At 58.8% G+C, this 14,426-nt stretch overlaps 6 protein-coding genes across 6 annotated transcripts; 4 read left to right on the forward strand and 2 right to left on the reverse strand.

Moving 5' to 3' along the window:
* Positions 1–521: 521 nt before the first annotated feature.
* Positions 522–3,470, reverse strand: TRAVEDRAFT_153200 (oligopeptide transporter). Its single transcript, XM_008044041.1, has 10 exons — positions 3,249–3,470; positions 3,132–3,191; positions 3,040–3,074; positions 2,925–2,989; positions 2,311–2,863; positions 2,024–2,254; positions 1,899–1,970; positions 1,550–1,842; positions 787–1,465; positions 522–727 (listed from the first exon to the last, which is right to left on the reverse strand). The coding sequence occupies exons 1-10, from the start codon at positions 3,401–3,403 to the stop codon at positions 681–683; spliced, it is 2,190 nt and encodes a 729-aa protein (XP_008042232.1). The 5' UTR covers positions 3,404–3,470; the 3' UTR covers positions 522–680.
* A 2,039-nt stretch (positions 3,471–5,509) lies between these two features.
* TRAVEDRAFT_130603 (ubiquitin-domain-containing protein) lies at positions 5,510–6,607 on the reverse strand (the record flags this gene model as incomplete). The annotated part of the gene is made up of 4 exons (XM_008044042.1): positions 5,510–5,645; positions 5,717–6,260; positions 6,303–6,396; positions 6,479–6,607. The coding sequence occupies 4 exons, from the start codon at positions 6,605–6,607 to the stop codon at positions 5,510–5,512; spliced, it is 903 nt and encodes a 300-aa protein (XP_008042233.1).
* A 241-nt stretch (positions 6,608–6,848) lies between these two features.
* TRAVEDRAFT_39350 (uncharacterized protein) lies at positions 6,849–7,385 on the forward strand (the record flags this gene model as incomplete). The annotated part of the gene is made up of 5 exons (XM_008043657.1): positions 6,849–6,854; positions 6,910–6,931; positions 6,987–7,027; positions 7,084–7,164; positions 7,236–7,385. The coding sequence occupies 5 exons, from the start codon at positions 6,849–6,851 to the stop codon at positions 7,383–7,385; spliced, it is 300 nt and encodes a 99-aa protein (XP_008041848.1).
* A 1,373-nt stretch (positions 7,386–8,758) lies between these two features.
* TRAVEDRAFT_131263 (GroES-like protein) lies at positions 8,759–10,085 on the forward strand (the record flags this gene model as incomplete). The annotated part of the gene is made up of 5 exons (XM_008044043.1): positions 8,759–9,030; positions 9,095–9,173; positions 9,237–9,438; positions 9,499–9,911; positions 9,966–10,085. The coding sequence occupies 5 exons, from the start codon at positions 8,759–8,761 to the stop codon at positions 10,083–10,085; spliced, it is 1,086 nt and encodes a 361-aa protein (XP_008042234.1).
* A 572-nt stretch (positions 10,086–10,657) lies between these two features.
* On the forward strand, positions 10,658–11,440 carry TRAVEDRAFT_130649 (kinase-like protein; the record flags this gene model as incomplete). Its single annotated transcript, XM_008044044.1, has 1 exon — positions 10,658–11,440. A coding segment is annotated over one exon (783 nt), but the record flags the coding sequence as incomplete, so codon positions are not given.
* Positions 11,441–13,069: 1,629 nt separating this feature from the next.
* TRAVEDRAFT_39353 (SET domain-containing protein) lies at positions 13,070–14,341 on the forward strand (the record flags this gene model as incomplete). Its single annotated transcript, XM_008043658.1, has 5 exons — positions 13,070–13,225; positions 13,325–13,532; positions 13,560–13,960; positions 14,018–14,107; positions 14,168–14,341. The coding sequence occupies 5 exons, from the start codon at positions 13,070–13,072 to the stop codon at positions 14,339–14,341; spliced, it is 1,029 nt and encodes a 342-aa protein (XP_008041849.1).
* Positions 14,342–14,426: the final 85 nt, after the last annotated feature.

Here is a 14,426-nt window from a genome sequence, read left to right on the forward strand (position 1 = left end):
GAGGGGGTACACGCTCTCCGTGCGGAACTATTTAAGGGGAGGAGGGGTATTATCGCCGGGGCGGGCTGGTTCTGGGCGGGACGTTGGTTAGTCTCGATCAGCTGTCCAGTGCCCACGCACCTTCCGCCGACTGCATGGCCTTTGCATTTGCGCTGCCCCCATCGGCTGACCGCGGCCGGGCGGAGTAAGTGCATCCAAACAATCTCATTGATGCCACCGGCTCGTTAGCAGCATCACCGCAGATTCAGCTATCTCACCGGTCGTGCGAGATCAAAGCCTCAGCAGCGCCCAGTTGCCAGAGGCGTTTGACTGCAGAGTTCGCAGGCGTTCCGTGAGAATGAGCGTCCGTGCATGGGCGCATAATGAAAATGGAGAGAAGGGGAGACGCGCGCGGGGCGGAAGTGCGCCCCCGTGATGCCGACATCGAAACATACCGATCGGCCTCTCCTGATCGTACCGCGTGGCCGCCACGATGTCCGGGGTCGACCGCCCGCAACGCCACGAACGATAAAACACGCATGGGGAGGGAGATTTGAGGGGAAATTACATTACAGCGAACACTTACATACTACAGAGCGCGGTCCCAGTCTCCCGCACCACAATGGCAGGCCCCAAGTTAGGATATAATAGTACCTACAACAGACACCAGATGATAGAACTTGCGAAGGGGACGGAGGCGATTAACCGCAGAACTCAAGTCCTGGGCAGCCAATAGCGGTGCCGTACACTGCAAAAAGACAGACCTGGTCAGCGAAGAACAGGGGACAGGAAGTATGTGAGACTTACGACCACCATCGACCTTCGCGACCGCGAGGAGTGCCTGCAGCACACCACCGAGACCCTCGCCCGCAAGCATGCCCGCCGCGACGGCGAACATGTACATGTCGAAGCCCTGTGGGCTTCTCCGCGCCCAGACGAAGTTGAAGATCGAGCCGGCGCCCATCGCGATGGAGTAGTACACCTGGGGCACGACGAACGCGAGGCCGACGGCGTTCCAATTCGGGACCCAGTGCCAGTGCTTCTTCGGGATCCAGAGGTGCTTGACGACGACGGACAGGACGGCGAAGATGCCGAGCGCGATCGCGGTGAATCCGGAGGACTTGGGGATGGGGAGCTTGGGCGAGGTGACGGCGACAGCGACGGCCGCCCACGCACTGACGCTGGGCGCGCCGTACGTGCACTCGCCGGTCTCTGGGGGGTGCAGGATGCAGGGCGACGCGGTGGTGAAGAGGATGAAGAGGCCGACGTTGAGGAAGACGGCGACGACGGCACCGCACAGCTGCGCGATGAACTGGTTTCGCGGCTTCGCGCGGAGCAGGTACCCGGTCTTGAGGTCACCACACATGTCCGTGGACTGGGCGGCGGAGCCGGCGGCAATGACACCAGCAGTCAAGTTAACCGTCTGCGCAGGGCCGCTGGCGAGGCCGGCGCCCTTGCTGACGCCACCGAAAATAAGCTGCGAAGCCTACAAATAGTGCACCAATCATCAGCCGCCGTTTTCCATGCCGTACATATGCGCCCATAAATCAATGGGGCAGCGACAACTCACCTTCGCGACAGTGGAGATGGGGTTGACGTCGGTGGTGCCCGCGCTCTGGACGCCGATGAACGAGAAGCAGAAGCCGAGGACGAGGGAGAGGATGGCCTCGCCGACGTTCATGTTGAACATGGTCGCGAGGATCGCGCAGGACATGACGATGCTGAGGAACAGACCGGTGGTCCACCAGAGCGTGGGCACACGGTCCTCGCGCGGGGACAGATCCTCATCCTCCTCAGCGTTGTAGTTGGGGTCCTCACGGAACCAAGAGAGGATGTTCAGGTTGATACCGGCCTTGTACATGTCTGAGGGGGTTGATGTGAGCGAATGGAAAATGATAGCACGAATAAAATGCACGTACTGCGAGCGATGTCACCAGAGTTCATGGCGAGATCGGCGAAGGAGTACAGCAACATCATGAGGACACCGGGCCCTGCGAAAGCGATGAGCAAAAGTCCTCGACCGCGTCGCGTAGAAAACACTTACAAAGGAGCCAGTAACGGGGAGACGGCGCGGAGGTGTACTTGTCGGGGTCCGAGAACGACAGGCTGTTGTACGACACGAGCGGGAACTCGTCCGAAGCAGCAACACCGAAAGCAAGGCCGTTCTTGACCAGGGAGGGGGCGATGACACCCCAAGCGAGGACTGAACCGCCCAAGAAGCTCCACGAAGCGTTGATACCAGAAAGCATACCAGCGCCGAAGAACGCGGGGGTGACTGAATCATATGGGTCAGCCAAACGTAAAAACGCCAATATGCCAAGGAACACATACATTCAATGAACCAGCCATAGTTCTCGAGCGCGATGATGCTCGTGAAACCGAGGCGGTAGAGCGTCCAGCCGATGTGCCAGTCGAAGATGAGGCCGGGCGCGTAGCCGGTCATGACCTTGTACACGAACACGATGAGGAACGAGTACAGCAGTGCAAGAGACTTCTTGCGCGCGGCAACGGCGCCAGTGCGGCTGTTGTGGAGCGCACGGATCGTGATGGCGGTGGCGGCAGGCGTGGGGAACGTGAGCTTCTGCTTGACGATGTAGTACTTTCGGAGCGGGATGACGAAGAACACGCCGTAGAAACTCGCGCAAACGGTCAGAGCGATCAGCTTTCCAATATCGAGCTTGGGCAGTTCCGAGAGCAGGTTGAGCCGGTACATCGCCGGGACGGCGGAGACGAAGAGGATACCGATACCACCGGAAGCGGTAGCGGCGGACTGGACCGTGCAGTTCTCCTTGGGCCCGAAGGGGCCGCCAAGGACACGTCCAATGATGCCGGTCTCAGGGAGGGCCTTAGAGAGGGGCTTGATGATCGCGAAACCGAAAATGGCCTGTCAACCGGAGCGCATCAGCACCTCGCAACAAATTCGCTATCGTATTGAGTTCGCGTACACCAAAAAGTTGGGGGCCGAACGTGAAGCCAGTCTTCAAGCCGAGATAGATGTTGGAGGCACCGACTGCGGGACGGTCAGTTGATGCATCACGACGCTATCTGAGTCGGACTCACCGATAGCACCAAGACAGCACCCCACGAAAATCGCACTTTCGCCAAAGCATCAGCACACAATCACCCCAAAGCGTCACACGAGACTAGCATACCGGAAGGTGAGCTGGTGGGTCTCCTCGATTTCATCCGGGTCTACAGGGAACGGCTTGGTACTGGACGCGTCCGGTCAGCTTCTACGAACCCGGGTCCGAAGCTGGCAGAATACTCACATGTCGTGTGTGTCGGGCTCATACTCCTCATGAGAGACCTTGACGTGCTTCTCGTTCTTTCCGAGATGCTTCTCGTCGTCATCGTCGGTAGTGGTGCTTTCGCGGTGACGGAGCTCAGCGAGCCCGTTCTCCGGTTCGTACGTGGGGGCAGACATGGCAGCAGCGGCGCACAGTGAAGGCGGCTTGGACCGGAGCAGGAAAGCAAAGGTCGAGGGGAATGGCCAAGGGACGAACGAGGGCCCGGGGAGCGCGGACGACCTTCATATATGGGCCCGTGCGAGGCACCGGCCGAGCCCCGCGCGGCCGCGATAGACTTGCGTCGAAAATCGAGGCGCGCGGGGCGAGATGGCATCTCATGACGGACGATCTGAGGAGCGTGCTTGCTCCCCCCAGCTGGCGCGGGTGATGGCGGCGCCAGCGGTGCACAGCTTTGTCCGTCAGGGCATGCGCGTCCATGTGGTCCCCAGGGACGCCACGCCCCGCCAAGCTCCCCTCCGCTGTCTATCGAGCGGATCCTGATGGCCCGCCGCCTGCTCGTGCGCCCTCCGGCCGTGGATTGCGCTTGCCCCAGCTCCGAGCCCATGCGTCGCTATCGCGCCCCGGAGACGGCCTCACGGCCATAGCTGTCCATTCGCGATATTCGCCATCGCGCCGTGATTTCTGCCCCCAAATGCTGTCCGAATTTGCGAGACCTCCTCCCGAATGCCCGGTGAAACGCAACGCTCTCTCGCACAATCCGCTTCATTTTTTCCTCGCCGTTGCCCAAATATAGCCAGCCGCCGCCCGACATCCGCACGCCCGGACTCCCGATAAGGCAGCCTCGGCGTCGACGGTCGGGCTCGACTGTGAAAAAATGCCGCAAAATTTGGCCTCGTCAGCAAGGCTCAAAAATCCGATCGCATATGCACCATCGTATACGCACACGGCAGAGCGGCGAAGCATGTGGGCGCAGTCAGACGATCGACCGCCACAACTGTGGGTGTTGGTCGACCCGCCCAATTGCGGAGGGCGGCGGGCGCAGGCGGCGATCATCCCGCCGGCGCGGGCGCGCCGGGGCGACGGTTTCCCCGTTGGGCGGCCGCCCTCGATGGCGCTGGACCGTGGTCGACGCCGCCGGCTCATAGATCCTCTGCGTGGAGTGCGATCCTTGCGGGATTGGGTATGGGAGAAGAGCGAGGCCCGGATGGCCAACCAGCCAGCCCGGGTGCAGTGACTCAGTGTCTTGCGTGTGCTCGGGTGTTTGGGGCGCATTGGAGTCGAGACTGAGGCTGCTGTCAATCGGCGGTCGTGTGCTCGCCCCGACGCATGGCGCGCACTCCGGAGGAGGTGTGCAAGCGTGGAGCACGACACGGCGGGAACCGGGATCACGCATGATTGAGCGCGTCGGGGGAGTCCTCGGCCCTGGCGCGCTGAATTGCCAGGCCCGCGATCCAGTCGTGCGCGAGAAGCACGATCTCGATTTGCCCGTGCCAAGCCCCTCTCCCGCCGTGCCTTGTGTCTTCCTGCGTCCCCGGCGTGGGGGAGCGCAAGGCACCATCCCGCCAAATAGACAAGCTGTGCCAGCTGAAACGCCACCGCACGGATTGGGCGACAAATGATAAGGGGGACCGCGCGGGGGGAGAGCTCGGCGGGCCTGCGATAGAGCAGGTGGAGGTGATTCATGAAGGCGAGCGCGAGGAGCTTGTGTCGCCCAAGATCGTCTAGGCGAACTCAGACCGCCCGGCCAGGTACGAGATGGGCTTGCGCAATGCATCCGGGCGAAGGTGTGGGGTCTTAATGAACTCCGTGCTCCAGGCTCCGGGGCTCGAGATTAGACAAGGATCCTCCTGGGTCTTTGGCCGTGGGCCCGGTGTCGCCTACGCCTGGACGATGACGCAGAATTCGTCAGTGTCTTCGCAGCAACGACGGACTCACCTCCTCGAAGACAACAAACGACGCTACTCCCGCGCATCAGGCGCGGAGGCTAGAGACCAAAAACAAATTGATTCATGCATCACGATCCACACCTGTTGCTGTTCAATATCGACTCCATCCATCCATGATCCCGACTCATCCTCCCCATACTCACAACCATCATCGTCACCAAACCAACGAGCCAAATGCGCAAACAAACCGGCAAACTACGGGCAGTGCGGGGCAGTACGCTAATGCGAGGAAATCGGAAAACCCGTATACGTCCATGTTCGATGATAGAAGCCGCGGAACCGAAACGACGAGAGCGCATCCGACCTTCATTCTGATCCTGACCTCGGGACGGCGATTTAAGTGCCAGCCATGCCGATGACGCCGACGGCGTCGCGGATCTTCGCGATCTCGCTCACGGACAGGTTGCCTTTGCTCGCGCAGAAGAAGTCCTCCCAGGCCGTCGAGGCATCACTCGGATTCGGGAACTCCGTGCTGGAAGAAAGGTGGGTCAGCAGTGCATATATGCGGAAACGCGATCAGCGGCGCAAGACTATGGCACTCACGATAGGAACTTATGCAAGTGCTCCCAGAACGCCGGTGTGGACAGGATCGTGTGGTATGGCGTGTCTGCCACCACGGAGGACGGCGAGGCGGGGATCGTCGAGGCGTCGAGCACGAGGGGAATATCGACCAGTACCTCGCCGGGACTCGCCGTCAACGAGGGAGACGGTGAAAGCACGATGGACGGAGTGCGTCCATGCCTCGTCCTCGTCTCAGGACTCGGGAGCAGCGTGATCGACTCGCTCCCTGCTGAGGGAGGCGCGGGTGCCGCCGCAGGTGCAGGTGCGGGAACCTTCGAGGGATCCCAATCGAAGCCAGGCTTGACCATGAGGTTTACGGTGTCACCATCCTTCACAGCATATTCGCGCAGCAGCTTCGCATCGGCCAGCGCCTTGCCCTTGAGCAGCAATCTCTGCGCGTCGACCGGGGGCGCGCCGGGGACGGCGGCGAGTTGGGCCTTGATTTGCGCGATGGTATCTGTCGGCTGGATATCGAGGGAGTATGCTTGCACGGGCTTCGTCGATTTGAACGTCACACTTATTGAGCCTGAGGGGGATTTCCAGCGTCAGGATCCAAAATCGCGTGAACGGACAACGGGATGAAGGTGCGCCACAGATAGCGCGCACGTACCTGTAGGCGCAGTCACCGTAACATTGCGTTCTGGAGGAGACGGTAGGTCGATCTGGATGTCCAAGAATACCACGAATATGTGTTAGATCCTATTTGTACCGCATATACCGTCAATTTCATTCAAATTGACGTACGGGCAGTACAGGAACCCTCTTCAGCTCGTTCTCCGGCGCTGTTTGGTAGTCGTTTCCGTACACGACCGGTTGCGATGACAGCGTGTTCACGTATGATTTGACAAACGCGAGCTCAGCCTGTTCAGACATTCTCGCAGATACGCAGAGGAAAAGGAGGGAATGATTTGCGAGGAGAAAGAAGGGAGGAGAGCCAGGAGCCTCACTGAGATTCGGTGTGGCGGTGAGATCGAATAGGCGCTCAGAACGCGTAAAGCACGTGGTGGAGGTCACAGTGTTACCCAGTGTTACTCACGTCACTCCTCACTCGTCGTTGGCTGCAACGCCGAGGTCGCCCATCACCACACTCTCCGCACTCCTTGACTTTTGAACGATGGCCGTATGTATATTCATTGTCGCTATGTGTGGTTGAAGCTAACTATCCGCACGTTTAGTCCGGCTTTGGCTACAACGGAGGTATGCTTGCTCGGACTGAACCGGTGGAACCCGAAGCGTGAACGAATTCTTGCAGGTGTCTCTCGGTGCTTTGCATACTGGCAGGAGTTCTCCAAAGTACGTTTGCTATAGTTCTCGCAGACATTCGAAAATGACTTACAAACTTATGACAGTGCTACGCCCAGACAGACGTCCCTAGCAAGTGCACCGCGCAGGTGGAGGATTACCTGGAGTGCCTTCACCACACTAAGGAGGTACGTGTCATCCCGGGCTACCCTCAGCGTCCTCTCATCTCGTGCCAAAACTCTATTGCTACACGCCTCAGATTGCTCGCGCGAAGGCGGTCAAGGCGGAGTTTATCCGTAAGGCAGAACATCAAGCGCACGAGGGACGCAAGGCCGCGGACATTCTTGCAGACGGTGTCATCGTCGGTGTCGGGCTTATATCTCGCGGAGAAGCCGCACATTCGAAGTAGATTCATCGCAATGCATCCTGCTTTCGCTTGAACTTGGACTACACCAGAGCAGGAGGACAATACCCTGGATCGTGAGTACTGCAATGCTTTCCACATCTTCTGCTATCCCCCGCCCTCCCGAGGCCCACGACACCCAACCTCAAACTATCTCGTCGCCTTCAAGACGCGTCAAGTAGCATAAGGCCTCACGCGCATGGCTTGACGGGCGTCTGCAGAGACTGCTGGTGAGCGTCTAAAGTATACATGTCAGGAATTCGAGTTCCTGGCAACGATGCGGACGCCTTTCTTGAGTCGCTGTACCCGTCATACAGCCCCTGTGATAATTTCTTCGTAGACCCTCTCATACCCAGGTGGCCTGACAGCGTTCGTCACTCTTCCAAGCTGTGCTACTCGTACCAAACGATCAATCATATTGTGAGTGGGCTCGCTTTCACGTCAAGCCGCATGTTGAACAAGGTTGCAGAGCATTACACCCTCTGCGTGAGCGCTGCTACTTTTAAGCACGCTACGAGGCTCGAAAGCACCCCCTAATCCGCTACCTCCGGTCATTCAGTCAGCCCGCAGTGCCTCTAGGCTCGCATAGATCTACGGCGCAGCGCGGGATGGATTCATTAAGTTTCAAGTCTTAGCAAGCGGATGGCAGACGTACTCCGCGGCGTGTGCGCACAGCGATATGCGACGAAAAAAGGTCGACGGATGAGTCAACCTGGCACGACTCCTCTCACTAACTAGGAGAGGAACTTACCCACTCAGTGGGCCGCGATCATTGCGAACGACCGGCTTCCACCACGAAGATCGGACTGAGTAATTCTTCTAACTCCGTGCCCGTTCGTAGCTACACGAACACATCCACTGTACCCGTGCCCGGGAGACCTGGTACTGACTGCCCTTGTACTGGCATGCCCCATCTGACTAGCAGTTTGCGGTATAAGGATGCATAGCACAGTTCTCCAAGGTAAGCCCATGAGTTGACTTCACTCGTTCACGCTTGTTAACTATGAAGCGTAGAAAATGTATAGCTTCAGGTATCCACAGAGTCCACAGCTGGGTCATTCCCGGACTCGACTGGCGCGGATATGTGCTACGTGCTACCTCCGAGATCGACGCTATGGATCCGTACATGGTTACATTCATTCTGTGATCTGCCTGGGGCTCCTTGTGTCGGAGGCAATACTGAGGTGTCTCTTCGGCTTCCTCACTTTGACGCAATACCCGGGGTAAGCGTACCTTGTTACCTTGCATAGCCGAGCGGCCATCCACATGGACCTACGCAGGCGTCCTACCTCGCGCCATATAAAGAGCTAAAGGCCAAGTCCCCCACCTCCGCCAAGCACCTCCTAAGCAACTACTGTAGCAACAGCAACTCCACGAACATGTCCATCCCCACCACCCAGAAGACGCTGCTCCTCCGCGAGGAGAGCACCCCCTATGAGGTCGCGGAGACCGCCGTCCCGCGCCCGGGGCCGAAGGACGTCCTCGTGCAGATCTTCGCCTGCGCCCTCAACCCCGTTGACCACGCCATCGCCCATCCGCCGCTCTCCAGGATGTTCATAAAGGCATGGCCCTTCGTCCCGGGGAACGATGGCGCGGGTGTCGTCGTCGAGCTCGGCGCGGAGGTTACTAACGTCAAGAAAGGCGACAAGGTGTAAGTCTTCTTAGCCTACTCTGACATCATAAAATGCATGCTAACACGGCAGCTACGAACGCAGCCTTTTCCAGGGAAACTGGATTGCTCCCGAGGCGACCTGCCAGCAATATGCCGTCGTCCCTGGCGAGCTCACCGCCATAGTATGCTTCCCTCTTCACCGCCCAGTTTGGCTTGCAATTGATCGGATCGCTGCGACCCACTAGATTCCTGATAACATCACCTTCGAGCAGGCTGCAACAATCCCGCTTGCGCTCGCCACCAACGTTATGAGCCTCTACAACCAGTCTCCCGCTGCCGAGAATGCCTCTCTCCGCCTGAAGCCGGTCTGGGAGGCTGAGGGCGCGACCGCGTACGCTGGCACCCCCGCCTTCATCGTCGCCGGCGCCACGTCCGTGGGGCAAATCTGTACGTCGCATCACTCTCTTTCTGTTTATTTGCCTTCCACTTACGCAACATGCTTTCTAGCCATCCAACTCGCGCGCATGGCAGGGCACAGCCCGATCATCGCGACAGCGTCGCTGCACAACGCGCCGCTGCTCAAGTCTCTCGGAGCCACACATGTCATCGACCGGTCGCTCTCGAAGGAAGCTACCTTGGCCGAACTCTCTACCCTCCTGGGCGGAAAGTCCCTGGACTACGTGTTCGTTGCGCTGCTCGACGCAGAGGCGCTCCGCCTTGGTCGCGATGCCCTCGCGCCCGGGGGCGCCCTCGCGACGGTCTCGCCCGCGCCGCAGCGCATCCCCGAGGATGTTGCAAACCTGGGCCAGGGAAAACGCATCAGCTACGTGTTTGGGAGCCCGCGCCCGTCGCACAACCGGGAGATCGGCGTTGCGCTGTACAAGCAGCTCACCGGGTGGCTGGAGAAGGGGCTTTTGAAGGTAAGACATTTGCGTTAGACCCTGGAGGAGTGAGCTGACACATGTTGCGTGTAGCCGAACCCTGTGGAAGTGTTGCCGAACGGGCTGGCTGGCATCAACGAGGGTCTCGCACGCCTTAAAGCGGGCAAGGTGTCTGGCACGAAGCTGGTGGCTCACCCTCAGGAGACAGTTTGAGGTCTCGTCTCATTCTGAGTGCTAAGCACGGCACGGCTGTGCTGGTAGTGTATAATGTATTCTAGTGTCGACATCGCTCTTGATGATGTAAATGTTCGCCGGATTTTTTAAGTTGGAGAGGCCAGAGAGCGCCGGAAAGTTGTGAGAGGCGCCCGCGACACGGCGCTTGAGAATAGCAACATAAGCGGCGCACCCACGGACCCCCAACCTCACAAGATCGACCCGCTTTACCTCTCTCTTCGATATCTTCCGACGTCTAGCTTACACGCCGGCCCTCACATTCCCCTCGTTTCGACTCACAAACGGCACATGGAAGCTACGCGTGTAAATTACTGCCTTTTCCGTTTCCTCGGATTTGTGGCGGACGTGGTGGACAGCCTCAGCACCATAGCCGGTATTATACCGTCCACTCGCCCACCATCCGACTATGGGGTAAGCACGCTATATGATAGTATGAACCGTAGCTGAGTGTATCGACATAGCCCTCCGATATCTATCATCTCACAGATGAAGAAACATACGCCCTTCCCAAAAGGCCATCCCTTAGCGAAGAGCTCAATGTTGAGCTCCACGACGATAATGTCTCCCGCTTCTCCGAGGGGACAGTAGTCAAGACGGTTTATGTTCCCGATAAGGGAGAACCTGCGGAGGCCGTGACACTTGACATACTCTTCCGCCACACTACTATCCCCGTCCCCCGCGTTCGGCGTGTTCTTGGAACTGGCGACCGAAGGGGCATCGTCATGGACTATATCAAGGGAAGGCAGCTCAAACATGTCTGGCCGACCATGTCATTCTTCCAGAAGCTCCGTGTCGGCTTCACCCTCCGTCGGTACATCCGCCAGCTCCGTGCCATCCGCCACCCCCGCTCAGTCGTCCCAGGCCCTCTCGGCCCCGGACTCGAGGCGCGAGTCTGCGATTCCCACATCCATGGCACGCGCAACCCCAAGCGCGGCCCGTTCGCCACGTACGCGGAGTTGGCCGCGTTCTGGAATGAACGCAACGAGATGGCGAAGCAGGTCGAGATGATCCAGTGGAAGGCGTCAGCTGGGGAGGCAGAAGCTCTTCATCAGGGGCGCTTCGACGACTCCTGCCCCCTCGTGCTGACGCACGGCGACCTCAATATGCGGAACATCCTTGTCGGGGATGATGGACGGCTGTGGCTCCTCGACTGGGAGATGTCTGGTTTTTATCCTCCCTGGTTCGAGTTCACCATCATGACGTACCAAGCGTACGCGGTTGGGGAGCCGATAGAAGACGAATTCTGGTTGCGGTTGATGCCGTTCATTTGTGGTCCATTCTACCATCAGGCGATGTGGCATTCTATGGCGTCCATTGCCTTAGAATATCGTTGAAGTGGTAAACACTGTATCTTGGTACACAGCCGACTTTTACTGAAAGGACGGCGAACTCCAGAGACCAGAACAACATCTCAGGAGGTCCTGATGTGCACGGAGTGCACCATGACTCTTCGCAATTTTCGTTGCCACGATCATGTCCTCTGAGGAGCAACAGACATCTTGCCATCAAGATTAACTGTACGCTGCACGCACAATTAGCCCTCTTGGAAACCTCTTGTTGGACCTCCAGAGTCCACCAAACTATAGAAGAGGCCCTTCCTGCCGTCGAGACTTTAAATTTAAGGTGCGTTTCGAGCTCCACCGTTGGCGCACACTCGTCCGGTTCCCCGGCTCCTATATCGCTTTCCCCGTGGTATAGCTTGAATGAGATGTTCTGAAGCAATTGGGAGTATCAAGAGACGAGGCGCCCAGGGAGGCTTGTGGTGATGCTAACGGATCCCGGTAGATCTTAGCCACATTGTGTACATCACGCATACGTCGATGGACATACGGTGAATTTTGGTTTCTGGCCAACAGAGCGCTTGCCAACCGGCGCTTGCCGAGGCGTTCAGTATCGTGCGCCAGACTGTTTGGTATCGGTTTTCCTTCGTACCACATTGCGGAAATCACCTTGTGGGCGACACACCCTCTGGGTTCCTTCAACACCCTGTACAAATGTAAGGGATGAGACTTCGAACATCGGGTGGATGGCATGCCTCGGCTTCCACTACCAACTGATACCGTTGACGTGTCTCGCGTTTGAAGACCCGATACGGGGTGCGCTGTGTTTGTCGGCGACGGGCTTGCTATGAGTTCAAGGTGTTGTGAGTTCTCAATCAAATACCCGGACATCGTCACTTATTCGAATAGCGGCATTGAAGATACACTGTGCTCGCGCAGCGACGCACGACCTGCGCTGGGGATGGTACACGCTGTGCTGCCCTCGTCAGCATTGGGATATCAAGTCAAAACGACGTTCGGATGTCGGCACGATTGGTGAGAGGCTTCGCTGACGTTTAACATGGATGCGCGAAGTGTTAGCTCTGGGAAGCCCGCACGGAAGTGCGGATCGCGTCCGCTAAAGCACCGCGGAACTGCCTGAGCGGTGATTACACGCGGAATGATGGACAGGTACGCTCTCGCTGCTTCGCGTGATGCCTGTTTAGCAATTCCCTCACCTTCTGTGTCCTTCAGGTGTGAGAAAATGCCTCGTTCCGGAAGATGTCCATGCCGTCCTTCCCACTGTCTACTGAACGTCGACAAACACATCAGAGCTAGAGGCTGAACATATCCCTCCAGCACTGTTCATGCTGTCGCGGCCATATTCTCTACGGACTACCACAACGCAAAAGACGCGTGTTTTCATGTACGATGAAGCCATGCGGCGAGCCAAAGCTTGTCATTACTGGCCGAGTTCTCCGTGCTTCTTGACATCCGTGCACCGACGCGTGTACCAGTGCATGAACGGGCGCGAGTGGGCCTTCCCGGACAAGTCCCTAGCTTCCCCACCTTGCTCCTAGCCCACCACTAGTCGCCCTCTGGGTTGTCTCTGCCCCCGCCCCTCTTGTCTTGCGCCTAGCTTGCCCCCTTGCGCTTTCCAACCCTCTGATCGTTTACTGTGCTGCTCTTCCTGCATCTACACTGATGGCTACTCGTGTACAAAGCCTTCCCGGAAGGCCGCCGATGCGCCATGGATCAAGCAGCTACCGCCACTCCCGCTCGTCCCTGTACGTCGCTCACACACCCTCTCTCGAGCCGATCACGACCCCAGACGAAGACGAGGACGCGGATGAGTCGACAGTTAGTTCAACACCCGATTCTCCACCTACATCTCCGTCCCCAGGCCATGGCCAGGAATCCTCCGGCTCTTCAGCCGACGAGTCTTCACCTCCGTACAAGATAGCCGCCGCTCCACCCACCGACGGTGTGGGCCTCTTCGCGTCGCGAGCCATCTCCAAGGGCGCCATCGTCCTATGCGAGTCTCCAATGTTCACCCAACCTTCTCCCCCTGCGCGCACGAACTCAACAGTCATGGCCGCGCTGGCCCAGTGTACGCGCGACGAGCAGCGGCAATACTTCAACCTCGCGAACGCGCACAAGTGCAAGGGCCCCGCGGCCCCGGGCACCCAGCCAGTACTTCCGGCCCTCGGCATCTTCGAGACGAACGCTCTTCCGTGCGGCAAGGCACGCAGCGGCCGCAAGGCGGGGGTGTTCCTCACCGCCGCGCGACTCAACCACTCGTGCCGGCCGAACCTTGCGCGGTCGTGGGACGAGGCGTCGCAGCAGATGACGTTCCGCGCGCTACGCGACGTCGCGGAGGGCGAGGAGCTGTGCTTGAACTATGTGGACGTCATTGGGACGCGCGCGCAGAGGACGGAGGAGCTGCAGAGTGCGTATGGGTTCGAGTGCGTGTGCGAGGCGTGTGCGCTGGGGTTCGAGGAGCTCGCGGAGAGCGACAGGCGGAGGGCCGCGATCCGCCGGCTGTTCGAAGAGGTGGCTGTATGTGGGAACGAGCCAACTCTCGGGCTCAGGAAGGTTCGTGCCTTCGTCACTGACCTGTTCGAGCGCTGCTCACGAGGCTGTGGCTTGCAGGTCAAACTCGCCCTCCAGTTACTGAAGGAGGAAGAGCTCGTCCACTACGAGGCATCGTTCTGCTTCGATGGGTTTCAGTTTTGCATCCTGGTACGCCCCGCAATGCTCTAGACCCCGGTAGGCGCGGGGATAGTAACATCGGCCGGTTAGGTTTCCGACTTCGTGAACGCGAAGGCGTGGATTCGCAAGGCCTGGGAGGCTTCCTGCAATACCTCCGGGCCAGACAGCCCTGCGTCGCGCGCGTTCAAGATGTATTGGGCCAATCCTCGGGCGCACGAGCTAGCCGGTATGCTGCCGCGTGCGACGCTGCACGGACCCGACTAGAGGCGCTTTCGGATCTGGCTTCCCACTCATGAACGGTGTCCATTCCCCGCATTTAATCCGCTCATTCATGTTTCGGCATCCCCTC

This window comes from Trametes versicolor (genome assembly GCF_000271585.1).
Source record: "Trametes versicolor FP-101664 SS1 unplaced genomic scaffold TRAVEscaffold_10, whole genome shotgun sequence".
Taxonomy (NCBI): domain Eukaryota; kingdom Fungi; phylum Basidiomycota; class Agaricomycetes; order Polyporales; family Polyporaceae; genus Trametes; species Trametes versicolor.

What these genes read in the sequence shown, in the direction of transcription:
- TRAVEDRAFT_153200 (XM_008044041.1), bottom strand. Translation starts at nt 3,403, where the DNA reads ATGTCTGCCCCCACGTACGAACCGGAGAACGGGCTCGCTGAGCTCCGT. An exon ending in ACCCACCAGCTCACCTTCCG is followed by an intron (nt 3,075 to 3,131) that starts GTATGCTAGTCT and finishes CTTTGGCGAAAG; the next exon opens with TGCGATTTTCGTGGGGTGCT. An exon ending in CTCTGGTGACATCGCTCGCA is followed by an intron (nt 1,843 to 1,898) that starts GTACGTGCATTT and finishes CAACCCCCTCAG; the next exon opens with ACATGTACAAGGCCGGTATC.